The 14,804-nt window shown below is 45.9% G+C and overlaps 1 protein-coding gene across 3 annotated transcripts in view; it reads left to right on the top strand.

Annotated features, from left to right (window-relative positions):
• LOC119401437 (juvenile hormone acid O-methyltransferase) overlaps window positions 1-14,511 on the top strand; it is a 21,980-nt gene extending 7,469 nt beyond the window's left edge. For 2 of the 3 annotated variants that reach the window (XM_037668255.2, XM_037668254.2), the window contains 2 exons: window positions 1,552-1,708; window positions 11,427-14,511. In XM_037668255.2, coding sequence (XP_037524183.1) covers window positions 1,552-1,708; window positions 11,427-11,590 — 321 coding nt within the window. In that variant the 3' untranslated portion in view covers window positions 11,591-14,511. Of the gene's footprint in view, window positions 1-1,541; window positions 1,709-11,426 lie in introns of all 3 variants that reach the window. The other variant, XM_037668256.2, reaches the window with a different exon arrangement.
• The last annotated feature ends 293 nt before the right edge of the window (window positions 14,512-14,804 follow it).

The raw sequence follows: 14,804 nt of genomic DNA, 5'->3' as shown, positions 1-14,804 counted from the left end.
ATCCAATGACGACTTAGACAACGATAACTTTCCCCAGTAATGCTCAAAATCTCGAACGAAAACGATTTCTCGTAGCAGGTGTGATGCATGAGGCATAGCATCATAGGCTGAATGCATTCTACAACGATTGCGGAATACCTTCTTTCTTGCTGCCATTTCTTCCTCGTGATACTGCAACGAGTGAATTGATTTTATTAGTAACGTCGTGAATAATTTGGTGTGTCATTGTACTGAGTCAGTCAACTGAGGAACAAATTGTTCTGCAGGTCAACATCACACTGACTACTTTCACACTTTATAAAGATGTGTAAACTAAGCAATACGGCCATAAATCATCCCTTATTTAACTGCTTGTTGTATTCAGGGCTGGGCAGAGATACTCAGAAAAGTATTCCAGAATACAGATATCGAAATACATGAACTGGAAGCCTAAAATACAGATACTGAGATACATTTGCTTTTAACGTAACGGGATATTTCGGAGATACTTTTGCAATAAGACGAAAAAAGTATTCCGGAATACAGTTACAGCGATACAGATACTGGAATACTTTTTTATTTGAAGGACGCAAAGACACTTGTTAGTGCAGCATAATGTTGTACTTAAAGTTACAGCGCATCGAAACGTTCAGTTCATTTATTTATTTATTACAGTACCCTCAGCGCCATTAAGACATTGCAGGGGAGGGGGTGGACAAAGTAGATAATTAGCAATATTGACATAATTACAAGTATCAATTGCAATAAAAATACACTATTTCACAGCAACAGTAACAAGGATTGGACACCGAAATCGACATACTTGGCGAACAAACTAAGCTATGCTAGAAATAGCACACTTTAAGCAAATCGTAGGCAGAGGCCGACAACACTGCCCCCGCGATTCTGCCGTCTGCGGCGTCGCGCGCTTTACCACATGGACCATTCTTTGCTTGAGCGGAAACCATCGCCGCTCTATCTGTCGGCGACCGGCAGCGCGCTTTTGCTTGTCTTGGCACAAAAAAGAAAAAAAACGCCATTCCCCCTTTGGAAACACGCCCCAGCTCATTTCCGACAAAAAAAAAAACAATGTAACGAGATACCCGTGTCCAGCATAGTATCGCGATACAGGCGATACATCGTAAATGTATTTCACTACTGAGATACAAATACATTTTTCAAATGTATCTCGATACAGAAATACAGATACTCAAAAGTATCTCTGAAATACTATCGCGATACTCTTGTATCGCGATACTGCCCAGCCCTGGTTGTATTGCAATGTAAGTCCACTTTGGCCACTAACGTCGAAATGTCCGAGAATGTCGCGCGTGAGGCGTAAGCTGAGTAGGCGAAGCGACAACAACCGTGAAGCTTTTTCCACTTATTTTAGTATTCGTTATTGGTCGTATTGCAATCAATCAATCAATCAATCAATCAATCAATCAATCAATCAATCAATCAATCAATCAATCAATCAATCAATCAATCAATCAATCAATCAATCAATCATGTATTATCGCTACCATTGCATCAGTGCTTGGTTACAGTTAATCGGTCAGTCATTCACAGGTCTTGCTGAAATTCGTACCGAAGAGCCAGGACATGGGAAAAAAGGAGCAGATTCACTTTTTGTCAAGACATCTGGAAAAGGCCGGCTTGGTGCCCACTGTTCTCGAAGCCGTGAGGTCTGTTACATATGCCGGCAGCACTGAGAAGGAAACACTCGGTGAGTGCTTAACATGCAGTCTTTTGGTTGGGTATAGTCATCGGAGTACTACAGAAGCGTACGCATTTTAGTTGGATTGTCTTTGACTTGAGTAGATAACCCGTTGTCTGTCCTTTTCTCGCGGGGACTTTTCTACTGAATTCAGAAGAGTAAGAACCGTAGAAAAAAAAAATTCCGTATGAGGCAGAAGTCCAGAGGAAGAAGGGGGCTCCAAAAAGATGATAACTTCTTGAACAGGTGGTGTCGCTTGAGCTAACGTTCCAACAGTTTTGTTTTGTCTGCCTCAAGGCAGCAACTAGTGTGTGTGTGTGTGTGTGTGTGTGTGTGTGTGTGTGTGTGTGTGTGTGTGTGTGTGTGTGTGTGTGTGTGTGTGTGTGTGTGTGTGTGTGTGTGTGTGTGTGTGTGTGTGTGTGTGTGTGTGTGTGTGTGTGTGTGTGTGTGTGTGTGTGTGTGTGTGTGTGTGTGTGTGTGTGTGTGTGTGTGTGTGTGTGTGTGTGTGTGTGTGTGTGTGTGTGTGTGTTTGTGTGTGTGTGTGTGTGTTAGGGTTTAATGTCATTAAACCCCGATATGAGTATGAGAGACGCCGTAGTGAAGGGCTCCGGAAATTTCGACCACCTGGGGTTCATTAAAGTCAAAGTCAAAGTCATTTATTATTATATTATACACAAAAATGGGGATACAAAAAATATACAGACGAGGGTCCCATAGTCGAAGACTGCAGCGGCATGTAAATCTGAGTACGCGGGCCTCAAGCATTTTCGCCTTCATCGAAAATGCGGCCACCGTGGCTGGGCCCACGACCTTCGGGTCAGCAGTCAAGCACCATAACCAGTAGACCACCTTGGCGGGTAAGGCAGCAACTGCCCTGATGAAGACAAGACCACATGTCTCCTTCAGGGCAGTTTCTCTGTTCAAGTATTAGTGTAGGGGCAGTTGTCTTCATTTTCTAGCGTTGCAATATGAGCTTACACGTATGACGTCTTGAAATAATATTGTAGCGCAAATGAATGCACAAGTAAGGTACCATAGCACATACAGACGCCGCTACACTTGCAACAAATCTTTTTCACTAGTTATCACGTCGTACTTACACGATGTACATTTAGCCTGATCACTTATACATTATCAAAAATAAAACACTATACATTGCGTCCAAACCCCCTCAGCAAAAAAAAAAAAAATGAAGAAAATTCGACATTCGGAGCTTTTCCGCTCATGCACAGGAATCCCAATTCTTTACTTCACAGAGCAACTGACGTTATGCTAACACATGCATCCCCCGCTCCGACTATACGTTATGTTTCTATGATCAGACTGCCAACGTTACGCGCATCTTCAAAACATGCACTGCAGCTGCATTTTCGGCAATGAAGAGATGAAAATGGGCCTGGCTACGCAAATCGAGGCTGACCTCAAATTATGTCCTAGTGTCAGTCGTTGAACGCCTGCTCTAACTAGCATTACTGAGAAAAGGCGTGCCCTAAACGGGAGAGGAAGCCATATTTCACCAGAAGGAAGATGACGGAAAACAGAGACAGCAGTGAGAGCACTATATATGCAAAGGTTTTAGTGCGCCGCTCGTATAGTTGATTAAGCACATTAGATATTCTCGTGTCGCACGACCATATCCTCCAAGTCCTTGCTGTCAGCACGCCCGTGACAGGGCTAGGAGGCTTGACCTTCCAGTCCCCACATGGGCTTAGCCCGGCAGGTGGCAACACCCTGCACAGGAGGTGAATAAAGCTATTTCCATTCATTCACCCATCCATCCATCCATCGGCATGTATTGCATTTTTCTGCTCATTTGTTTTATGTTTCAGCAGTCATGTTGATCATAATCATGTCATTTTGTTCGTTCGTGTCTGTCCTTCCTTTCATATGTGTGGTTCCGGCTTTTATTTTTATTAAATGTATATAAGGACAGGTTGGTGCCAATGTGTAGCTACGGCTACTCCCCTTCTCTTGCACATTAGTTGTCGTCGCAAAGTAGTGAACAAGCACAAAACTATACAAATAGGCACATAAATGAACACTCGCACACTTAGTCACAGTTCTTCAATACAAAAAAAGTGTCCACTCAACTGAAAACTTTACCAAATACAAATATCCACACAAACGAAATGTGCACACATAACATAAAATTTTGCCAAGACGTTGTCACAGTCGATCGGTAGGCACTTGCAAACTGCCTCTCAAGTGCTGCGACAGTTATGTTCGCTCGAACAAATGCTGCACAAACACGAGAATACAAGGAACATGTAGCCTAGAATGTAGGCAGCTTTTCATTTCAAGAGGAGAGGACCGGCTTAGCCTACCTTCAAGTGGCATCGGTCAGCATGCTTCCTGATATCCCTCTTCGTTGCATGGTGCCTACGTGTTTTCAAAAAAAAAAGGACGTTGAAAACGAATTTGTGTGGCCACTCAACATGGGCGATTTCGTGTGCGTGGAATTCGCAGCGCTCACAAAAACACACAAACGTAGCGAAGTTGAAAGACAAGCGCTTTCTTTATTTCAGAAAATGTCGTAAGTGGTGTTTGTAGTACATGTGACACATGAAGCACATTGGCGTATACTGTCACGATTCTAAGGACTCCGGAACTTTTCTCCAAGAGAAGGTTTTGTCCTCCACCGTGCTAGAGCAGGGCATGATGAACGCCTGAGGTCTTCCCATGCACCAGATATCCTTAATGACTCGTTGGACAACATAGAAACAAAATCGCTTTGGCCTTTTAGAAAGAATGGGCCTCATTTACATATTACAATAAAACAGTACTCGCTGCCAACACGTCTGCAGTTACTGTCAAATGGAAGTGCAATGAATAGTCTATGCCTTAGCATTTGTGATTGGAGCAACCTCAAGTGCCGGTTACTGTGAAGTGATTATATAATGATTGTTGGCGTTTAACGTCCAAAACCACCATATGATTATGAGAGACGCCGTAGAGGTGGGCTGAGGAAATTTCGACCACCTGGGGTGTTTTTTGACGTGCACCTAAATTTAAGTACACGTGCCTTTGGCATATTGCCTCCATCGAAATGCGACCGCCGCGGCCGGGATTTGATCCCACGACCTTTGGGTTAGCAGTTAAAACCATGCGAGCACCGCGGCGGGTCTTGCCAATCGAACCAAACCCACAGTTTTGGTAGGGATCAGCCTGGGTTGATTGATTAGTGGGTTTTTGGCGCAAGGGCCATGGGTGGCCAAAGAGCGCCATGTCTTTTATGTGGTGTTAGCGATGACCAGTGATACAATGATAGGGTGTATTGTGGCTGTATAGAGGCCTAAAATCAAGCGCTATAAAGAAGCGTAAAAATGTGTATACAGTCTAAAATTATGGCAGTGACAAGTGGTGTGATCTATGGTTGTGGGATAAATGACGAGTGATCATGGTATTTACAAGTGAAAAACGGGATAACAGCACGAGTGCCTCCTCAAGGCCTTTGATCCCAAAGGCCGGGAGGCAGGTGCTTCCTTTGATGGAAACCGTAGCAGCAGCCTCAATCATGAGGCCGCGCTACGGGGCGCCTGGAAAAATAACGTTAAAATTGTGTAGATCTTTTAGGAATGCAAAAAGGGACTGATATTTAAAATGGGGTTCTCTCCCAATGAACATAACAGGATGGAGTGGGTACTGCAGGTATATAGATGAAAAATGCTTTTTTCTGAGAGCGTCTAGTTCCCTGCATTGCAGTAAGGTGTGGAGTACAGTGAGGGGGTCGCCACAATGGTCACACACAGGTGGATCGCCTCCGGACAGAATGTATGAATGTGTACTGTATGTGTGGCCAATCCTAAGTCTGCAGAGTGTAACTTCTGTGTGGCGTGATTTTGATACTGGCGGCCAGTTACCTAGTTGCGGCTTGATAACGTGCAGTTTATTTTGTGTGTGCCTATCCCATGTGCTCTGCCAAAAGGCCCGGAGCTTTCTTTTGAGGAATGGTTTTAAGTCTAGTGGAGGGATAGCTACAGTCGTATTGGGACTGTTTTCGTGGGCGGTTGCTGCTAGCTGATCCGCCAACACGTTGCCTTGTATCTCGCGGTGCCCTGGCACCCAGCACACTACGACATGTTGTTTAAGTGAGTAGATCGTGCATAAAATAGAGTAGAGCGAGACAAGGACCGGATTTGTGTGTTTTGTCATAGTTTTTAAAGCTTTCACTACGCTTAATGAATCCGTGTATATCACTGCCTTTTGTAGTTTTAATTGTTTTATGTGTTTAGCTGCCGCAAGTATGGCGTACGCTTCTGCCGTGAAGATACTGGAATCAGGGTGCAGAATACCGGAGTCGGAAAAGGATGGACCAACGGCTGCATACGACACGGAAATGTTAGACTTTGAGGCATCTGTAAAGAATTCAGGGTGTGGGTACTTGTATTGTAATTCGAGGAAGTGTGTACGGATGTGTGCTAGTGGCGCATGCTTGGTAACTTCGACGAAAGAAACATCGCAATCTATAAGCTGCCACTGCCACGGCGGGAGATAGGTAGCGGGAGCCATTAGGCAGTGTTCGAGAAGTGGCACACCCATTTCTTCAGCTAGGCCCCTTACACGAAGTGAGTACGGCTGTCTCATCGAAGGACGGTTGTGAAAAAGTTCAGAAGCAGACAGCTCATTGATTGTAGTGTGTGAGGGGTGTTCGTTGTTTGCGTTTACTTTGAGGAAATATACAAAAGATAGGTAAGATCTCTGGAGGTGTAGCGACCACTCGTTCGATTCGACGTAGAGGCTTTCCACGGGGCTGGTGCGAAAGGCGCCCGTAGATAGCCGAATGCCTAGATGGTGGACAGGGTCAAGCATTTTTAGGGCGCTTGGTGTCGCAGACTGGTAGATTATTGCCCCGTAGTCTAGGCGAGTGCGTATGAGGCTTTTATACAAATTTATCAGACATTTCTTGTCACTACCCCACGCAGTGCGTGACAATACTTTTAGAACATTCATTGTTTTTATGCACTTGTGTTTTATGTACTTGATGTGTGTTATAAAGGAGAGTTTCGTGTCTAGGATAAGCCCTAGGAACTTGTGCTCCGTTTCTACCGACAGACGCTGTCCATATAGGCCAATATCTGGATCGGGATGGAGGCCTCTCTTTCGGGAGAATAAGACGCAAGTACTTTTTTGTGCATTCAGTGTGAAGCCATTTTCGTCTGCCCATCTAGAGATCTTGTTTAAACCTAGCTGGACCTGCCGCTCACACATCGAGAGGTTGCACGATTTAAAGCCGACCTGTACATCATCGACATATGTGCAGTAAAACATATTCCGTGGGATGCAAAGACGCAAGGAATTCATTTTGATTATAAAGAGTGTACAGCTAAGTACACCACCCTGTGGCACTCCGGTTTCTTGAAGGAATGGTCTTGATAGAACATTTCCTACTCGGACACGGAACGTACGATCCGACAAGTAGCTCTCTATTATATCTAGCATTCTACCACGTACACCAAGGTGGGACAGGTCTCTTAGTATTCCGAAGCGCCATGTTGTGTCGTAAGCCTTTTCCATATCGAGGAACACAGAAAGAAAGAACTGCTTGTGGGCGAATGCGTCACGGATTTGTGCCTCGATACGTAACAAGTGGTCGGTGGTGGATCTACCCTCGCGAAATCCGCACTGGTACGGGTCAAGTAGATTGTTTGTTTCCAGGAAATATATAAGACGGCGGTTTATCATCTTTTCAAAAAGTTTACACAGGCAGCTTGTAAGTGCGATGGGCCTGTAACTCGCAACGGAGGATGGATCCTTGCCCTGTTTAAGAATGGGAACGACGATCGCCTCTTTCCAAGACGAGGGGATCTCGCCGGAAAACCAGATGGCATTGTACAAGGAAAGTAAGGTTTTTTGCGTTTCGGCAGGTAGGTTTTTCAGCATGTCATATACCACACGGTCGGAGCCTGGGGCGGAACTACTGCAGCAGGTTAGCGATGCCTGCAGCTCAGCTAAGGAGAAAGCTCTGTTGTACGCATCGTGTTTTGTGGATTTGCGCTCTAATTTCTGTTTTTCTATTGTTGTCTTGTAGCGTTGGAAAGCCTCGGAATAGTGCGACGAGCTGGACACTTGTTCGAAATGTGCGCCCAGAAAGTTTGCCTGGTCTTCTATGCTGTCGCCTTGTGTGTTTACTAGAGGCAGTGAATGTGTTTGTCGTCCTTCTACCCTACTAATCATGTTCCAGAGTTTGCCTTCTTGTGTGTATGAATTGATGCCTGATAGAAATTTTTGCCAACTCTCTCTTCTAGCCTGTCGGCGCGTTCTCCTGCCTTGAGACTTGATAATCTTAAAATTTGTAAGGTTCTCCGCTGTCGGGGAGTCGCGAAGCAAATTCCATGCTTTGTTTTGTTTCTTACGCGCATTTCTGCAATCACTGTTCCACCATGGAACTCGTCGTTTTCCAGAGTGTCCACTTGATTGTGGAATACATTTGGTTGCGGCATCAATCAGAAATGATGTAAAGTATTCTACAGCTGCGTCTATGCTTAAGGAAGACATGTCCGTCCAACTTAACAGTGTAACTTTCCGAAACTGTTCACAATCGGCCTTCTTAATCTGCCATTTTGGAGCCTGATTGGGACATTCATTTGTAATTAGTGTGTTCAGAAGTATTGGAAAGTGGTCACTTCCGTATGGATTATTGATAACTTTCCATTTAATTAGGGGCAGAAGTGATGGAGACGCTATGCTGAGATCTATGGACGAGTATGTTCTGTTTGCAAGGCAATAATATGTTGGTTGTTTTTTATTCAAGAGACATGCGCCAGAAGAGAAAAGGAACTGTTCAATCAGACGACCTCGCGCATCGCAGCGAGAGTCACCCCATAGACTGTTGTGTGCATTCAAGTCTCCAAGGACCAGAAATGGTTCTGGAAGTTGGTCTATTAAGGACTCGAATTCATATTTTTGGAGTTGGCACTGCGGGGGTATGTAAAGTGAGCAGATTGTGATCAGTTTGTTGAATAGGACGGCTCGAACAGCCACTGCCTCAAGGGATGTTTGGAGTGGTAAGTGGGTACATGCAATTCCTTGGTTAACTATAACGGCTACGCCACCAGATGACGCCACAGCATCATCCCGGTCCTTTCGGAATATGACATATTGGCGTAGAAAATTCGTGTTTTTGGATTTTAAATGTGTTTCTTGCACACACAGCACTTTTGGTGAGTGTTCATGTAGCAGCTCTTGGATATCGTCGAGGTTTCTTAGTAGACCTCTGACGTTCCATTGTATAATTTGTGTATCCATTTTGAGTGTAAGTTAGTGCTGTGTGTACTGAAAGAACTATTACCTTAAGTCACAGAGCCCTTTCCAGGCCCTGTGATGCGGGCTTTTTCTTTTTTGGCGCGCTCCAACGAGCTGCGCCGCTCCTTCGGCGCCTGAGGCGCCGTTGGGCTTGCCGTTGTGTCCATCACATCGGCAGAAGCGCTGGATGCCCGGTCGCGGCTTACGCGGACGGGTGTCAGTGTTTTGGGGCTTTCTGCCTGAACAGAAGGCTCCGGGCCTGCAGATCCGGAGGCCTGCATGCCCTTTGGTTGCGGAGCAGTACGGGCTGCTTCCGCTGAGGGGGCAGATGGCGCTACCGCCCGTCCACTGTGCGTGGTACGTGCGGCCGCCGCGAACCTTTGTGACACTGCCCCCTTGCGTGCCACGTCCGCGAATGAAGTTCCCTGTGGAAAAGAAAGGCGTTTTCGCGCCTCCTTAAAGGAGATGTTTTCCGTTACCTTGAGTGTTATTATTTCTTTTTCTTTTTTCCACGCGGGACAACTACGAGAGTAGGCTGCGTGCCCACCCTCGCAGTTTGCACAACGGGGAACTTCTACACAGTCGTCTGCAGGGTGATCGTGCGAACTACATTTGGCACAGGTTTGACGGCCGCGGCAGCTCTGAGAGCCGTGGCCGAAACGCTGGCACTTAAAGCAACGCCGCGGGTTGGGTACATAAGGTCTGACCTTAAGCTTCAGGTAGCCTGTTTCGAGATATTCTGGTAGGGTGCTTGTCGAAAATGTGATAATCAGGTGTTTTGTCGGGATTTCTTTGTCGTCACGTCTGATTTTAATTCGCTGTACGTGCGTCACATGGTGTTCACTCCAGCCCTCAAGGAGCTCACTCTCAGTCAAGTCAAGCAGGTCTTGGTCAGATACTACACCTCGGGAACTGTTGAGGGATCGGTGTGGTGTGATAGAGACAGGGGTGCTTCCAAAAGAGGCAAGTTTTGAAAGTTTTTCATACTGGGTCTTACTTTGAACTTCTAGCAAAAGGTCCCCACTAGCCATTCTTGTAGCCTTATAGCCTTGACCGAGTGTGTCGGAGAGGCATTTCGATACAAGAAAAGGAGAGATCGTTCTTGCGTTCTTTTCTAGTGTTTCGCAGTGGATTACGTGGAACCGTGGAAAATTTTCTGTGGGTTTGAACAAGGCGTTGAAAGTCTCTTCGGTGCGCCCTCTCTTTGTGAGACGGCGATCATTCAGGGGAGGAAATGAGGTTGAGGCCATAGATTATGTATAGTTTCGGCAGCCATGCCAGCCGCCCACCATGGAGCCCAACATGGGGACGCAACAACACTTATATTGCTATAAAGTATGTCTACGCCAGCTGTACACAGCTACTATAACCAAATATAATGTGCCCAAGAGAGGGCACATACACAAGGTTAACCCTCGCCGCCCAGAAAAACGGAAGTAAATTGAAGAGAGGAGAAGACAGGAAAGATTAAAAGTAAGAGAAAGACGAAGATGTGGGGAGAGAAAGAGATAGGAAAAGGCGACTGCCGATTTCCCCTGGGTGGGTCAGCCCAGGGGTGCCGTCTACGTGAAGCCGGGGCCAAAGGGGTGTGTTGCCTCTTCCGGGGGGCCTTAAAGGTCCAATCACCCGGCGTCGGCTCAACCCCCAGGATCCCCTTTTCCCCGGACACGGCAAAGCCACGCACGGCGAGGCGTGGGAGGGGGTCGAAACCCCCCCGTTAGCTCGGGTCCGTGGTGTCGCTACACACCAAACGCCTGCTTCCACAGACGCCCCTGCGGGGTTCAGCCTGGGTGGTAAAGTGGTTGCGGTGCTCAGCTGCTGACCCGAAAGTCGCGGGTTCGATTTCTGCCGCGGAGGTGGCAGGTATGTGGAGGCGAAATGCTTGAAGTCCGTGTACTGTGCGATGTCATCATCATCATCATCAGCCTGTCTACGCCCACTGTAGGGCAAAGGCCTCTCCCATGTTCCGCCAATCAACCCTGTCCTGTGCTTTCTGCTGTCACGTTATACCTGCAAACTTCTTAATCTCATCTACCCACCTAATTTTCTGTCTCACCCTCACGCGTTTGCCATCTCTTGGAATCCAGTCAGTTACCCTTAATGACCACCGGTTATCCTGCCGACGTGCTACGTGCCCGGCCCATATCCATTTCTTCTTGATTTCAACTATGATATCCTTAACCCCCGTTTGTTCCCTGACCCCCTCTGCTCTCTTCCTGTCTCTTAAGGTTACAGCTATCATTTTCCTTTCCATCGCTCGCTGCGTCGTTCTCAATTTTAATTGAACCCTCTTTGTGCACGTTAAAGAACACCAGATGGGCAAAATTTCCGTATCACTCCACTAGGGTCAGCCTCGTAATCATATGGTTGTTTTGGCACGTAAAACCCGATATAACATTAGTTTGGTAGGACCACATCAATTTTTGTATTTTTTTCAGAAATAAAGAGTTCTCATTATGATCGCTGAATAATTTGTGCATTTCAGATACTCAGATGTGTGTGCTCCCGATCGCCCAGTTGGTTCCGCACGAACAAAAGGCCCAGCTCCTGGCCGACGTCACGGAAGAAGTTCGGAGGGTGCATGACCCACACGCTGACAAGGAACGCTACAGGATGTACATAGTGATGGCGTCTAAGTATCGCTGCTAGTTGATGTACGTTATTTACCACAACAAGTGTTTTTCTGTAATGTTCGAAAATCGACATGTACGATATAGGAGCCCTTCAACTAGTTTTCTCTCTTGCTTTCTGTCTACAGCATTGCGCAATGCTCCCTCCTAACGTTTTCCTTCCTCCATGCCAGGAATTGGACCTTCACTCACGTGTCTTGCAGCGCAACACTTGTGTTGCTACAGAAAGCAACAGCGTGAAAAAAAATGAAAAGCAACAATGTAAGGCAACAATGAGATGTGGCAACGTGAAATTATAGGTGGCCTCGATAAAAGAGCGGGGCCCGTATTAACAAGAGGGTCTTACACTAAAAATTTTCTGAACATAATATTTCAGCCAATCACGATGGGGGACATATCATTAACAAAGCCGGCCGACCGATGGGAAAGCGCACCTACGAAAAGAAGAAGTTTTGTGAATTCGACCCCAGATTTCAACTTCAATTTCAAATTTGCCTTTAAAAACTAACCGGTTCTTGGCCAATACCCCAGTGTGGGTAAGGGCCACAGCTTCTAGGGTCTACTCTACCCTACTCTACAAACCGGAAACGGCAGGCTACCGACGAGCCCACGATCTAGAGATTATCAGTGATTGAAAAACGGCGCATACAAATAGGCATGTGACTTGCGCACCTTTGAGGTCCTATTTGTGTACACCCGCATTTCTGTACACTCGGCGGCGCCGGGTTCTTCGCGAACTATGCTGCCGCCATTGAAATATGTAACTCGTAGAAGTTTCGCTTAAAATCTTTATTGCCGAAACAAAACATTACGACTCGTAGCTATCGATCATTTCAGATATCAACGGGGCTTTCACCAAAGATTCGGCAGATCCCGCGTACCGTGGGAATCGACGTAACGCGAAGCATGCGGCGGGAAGGGGACTGTGGTGCAATTCTTTACATTGAGCGAGACGTTACGAAATGACGCTAAAAATAAGCGCAAATGGTATACGCAGATACATATGTTGAAGAGTCGCACATGTGTTATATAACCAGTTGTTTACAGTTGCGGGACGATACCAACAGCAACATAGGTGTTACGAACACGGAACGCGGTAAGCCGATATGTAGAGCTTATACTTGTCCGTTGTTTCACGAACCCGTGTGCATGTGTGGAGGGGGTTCTTCACAGTTCTCACGTAGATGGTCGCGAGCGCAATGTCTTTGTGATTGTGAGTGATGTGCGCAACGCAGACCTCGCCGATTCCGCTGCTTGTCTGTATGTGTTCGGTGTCTGGCGGCAAAGTGGAATGCGGCCTACGTTGAAGTTGCGCGTCGCCGTGTTCTTATATGTGCCCATGCCGCTACATCTGCAATGAAGCCGCTTGCCGTGGACGACACATTGGAATCCCGTAACTGCAGTGGGCCCATCGCTACAGGTTTCAGAAAGTTCTAACACACCAGTTTCTGTGAGCAGAGAGTATTTCTCGAGGTCGTGCACGTACGCGTGCACAGACTGTACGTTCGTAGCGGCGAGCATCAGGTGATTGTTGTGGTTGTGGCACCGAATGAAGGTGGTATAGCCCGGTGTACGCCTCATTCACTGACTGATTGGCGCTCAAAACCAACGCCGCCGACACCGACACCGCATTTTCTGCAGCACGGACTTTTTAACGCCATCGCGTTAAAACATGAAGAAGTGTGCTGTAATTAACTGAAGTGATTACCTAAAGTAAGCTCACTCACAATGTTCTGGTCATCGGTGTGGCGAATTTTCGATTTTCTGTGCGTAATATGGCGCTGTGGCGATGTCGTTGCAGCACTGGGCATTCCTCTTCACCACAGTGTTTTCCGGAGCATTCCTTTACTCACAGGATGCCTGCATTGCACACATGTATTATTTGCATTGTACTTTGAGGAACATGGACTTATTAGTCTTACGTGTACGAACCTCGATGATAGCTTTTTCCCGGGAGGTTGTGCGGCTCGGCGTGAACAGGCCCATCGAGCCCTACTTACTTTCTTAAAAAAATACCGATATGGCCTCGCGCTTATAGACATTTTTCTATGTGACCACTTATTCGTGTTTACGTCTGTGTTATTAGTTTTCTCTTCCCTATTTTTTCCCCTTTTCTTTCCCCCTATCTTCCTTTCCTCTATGCTCCCCTTTCTCAAATGAGCAGGCAGGCGTAGTGCCCCTTTAGGTGGCAGTTGTCAGCCTGTTCCCTCCCTATTTCCTCTGTGTCTTCGTGCTTTCTATGTGTTCAAACCAAATAATAATAATAATTGAGCAGGTGCGGTGTGCTGCCTGTTTAGGAGTACTTAGAGGAATTCCATTAATGAACGTAGTTTGCATAACGTTTGTCGATCTGCCAGTGGTACCTCATCTGCTGGCGTAGAGCATGTTAGAGTAGGGGCTGATCTAATATGTAGAACTGTATTGCTCTGTTCATGAATGGTTTATTTAATCATTTATACTTTACAGTATGAATGAATGAGTTTATTTATTTATTTATTTCCAGTACTGCCATTCTCAGCTGACAGCATGGCAGATACATGGGCGAAACGAAGTGATAGAACATGTTACAGACGTTACTGGGCCATAGGCCTTTCAGACACAGCACACAATGTGTAAGTAAACATTGAAACATCAAGATAACTTGAAAGGAAAAAAAAATGGCGACATTTTGAATACCTACTTCTCCTTAACGTTTGTGCTGTGTGTACGAAAGAATTGTGTCTAAGAAATATTACCACAACTACTTTTGGATGTATTTTAATGGAAGTTTTGTTTATATGTACGGAAGAAATAATTATAAAGAAACGGCTCTCGGACGCAGTTGGGCGTTTTTTAGGAAAGGGGTCGGGGCTAGATGATTGCATGGCGATCAGCGTCTTTATTAAACTGTACTTATCAGTCTTTGGTGTTTCATCTCATGCGGAGAATTGTACTCTTCGGTAAATGTGTTCAAATCAATCATTCTCGCATTTGACGGCCGATCACTTCCACCAAACCCGAAACAGGCCACTTTGACTAGCATACTTTGAGAAGGCTATTTGTGTCTCATGATTCTACTGTATTAAATTTCTTAAGGCTCCTATATCAGCATGTAGAAGCTGTTGGATGTTGGACGTTCCTTGCGATGAAGCTATACAAATCCCTGTAAATTGTTCAGTCATGTATTTCTTCTTAAAAGCAAACATAGATGCTAACATAATCTGCATCTTCATCACTCGACAAGTACACAATCT

Source organism: Rhipicephalus sanguineus, chromosome 8 (genome assembly GCF_013339695.2).
Source record: "Rhipicephalus sanguineus isolate Rsan-2018 chromosome 8, BIME_Rsan_1.4, whole genome shotgun sequence".
NCBI classification, from domain to species: Eukaryota; Metazoa; Arthropoda; class Arachnida; order Ixodida; family Ixodidae; genus Rhipicephalus; species Rhipicephalus sanguineus.
Note: the sequence above shows the minus strand (reverse complement) of the source record. Positions and strands in the feature narration are given on the sequence as shown.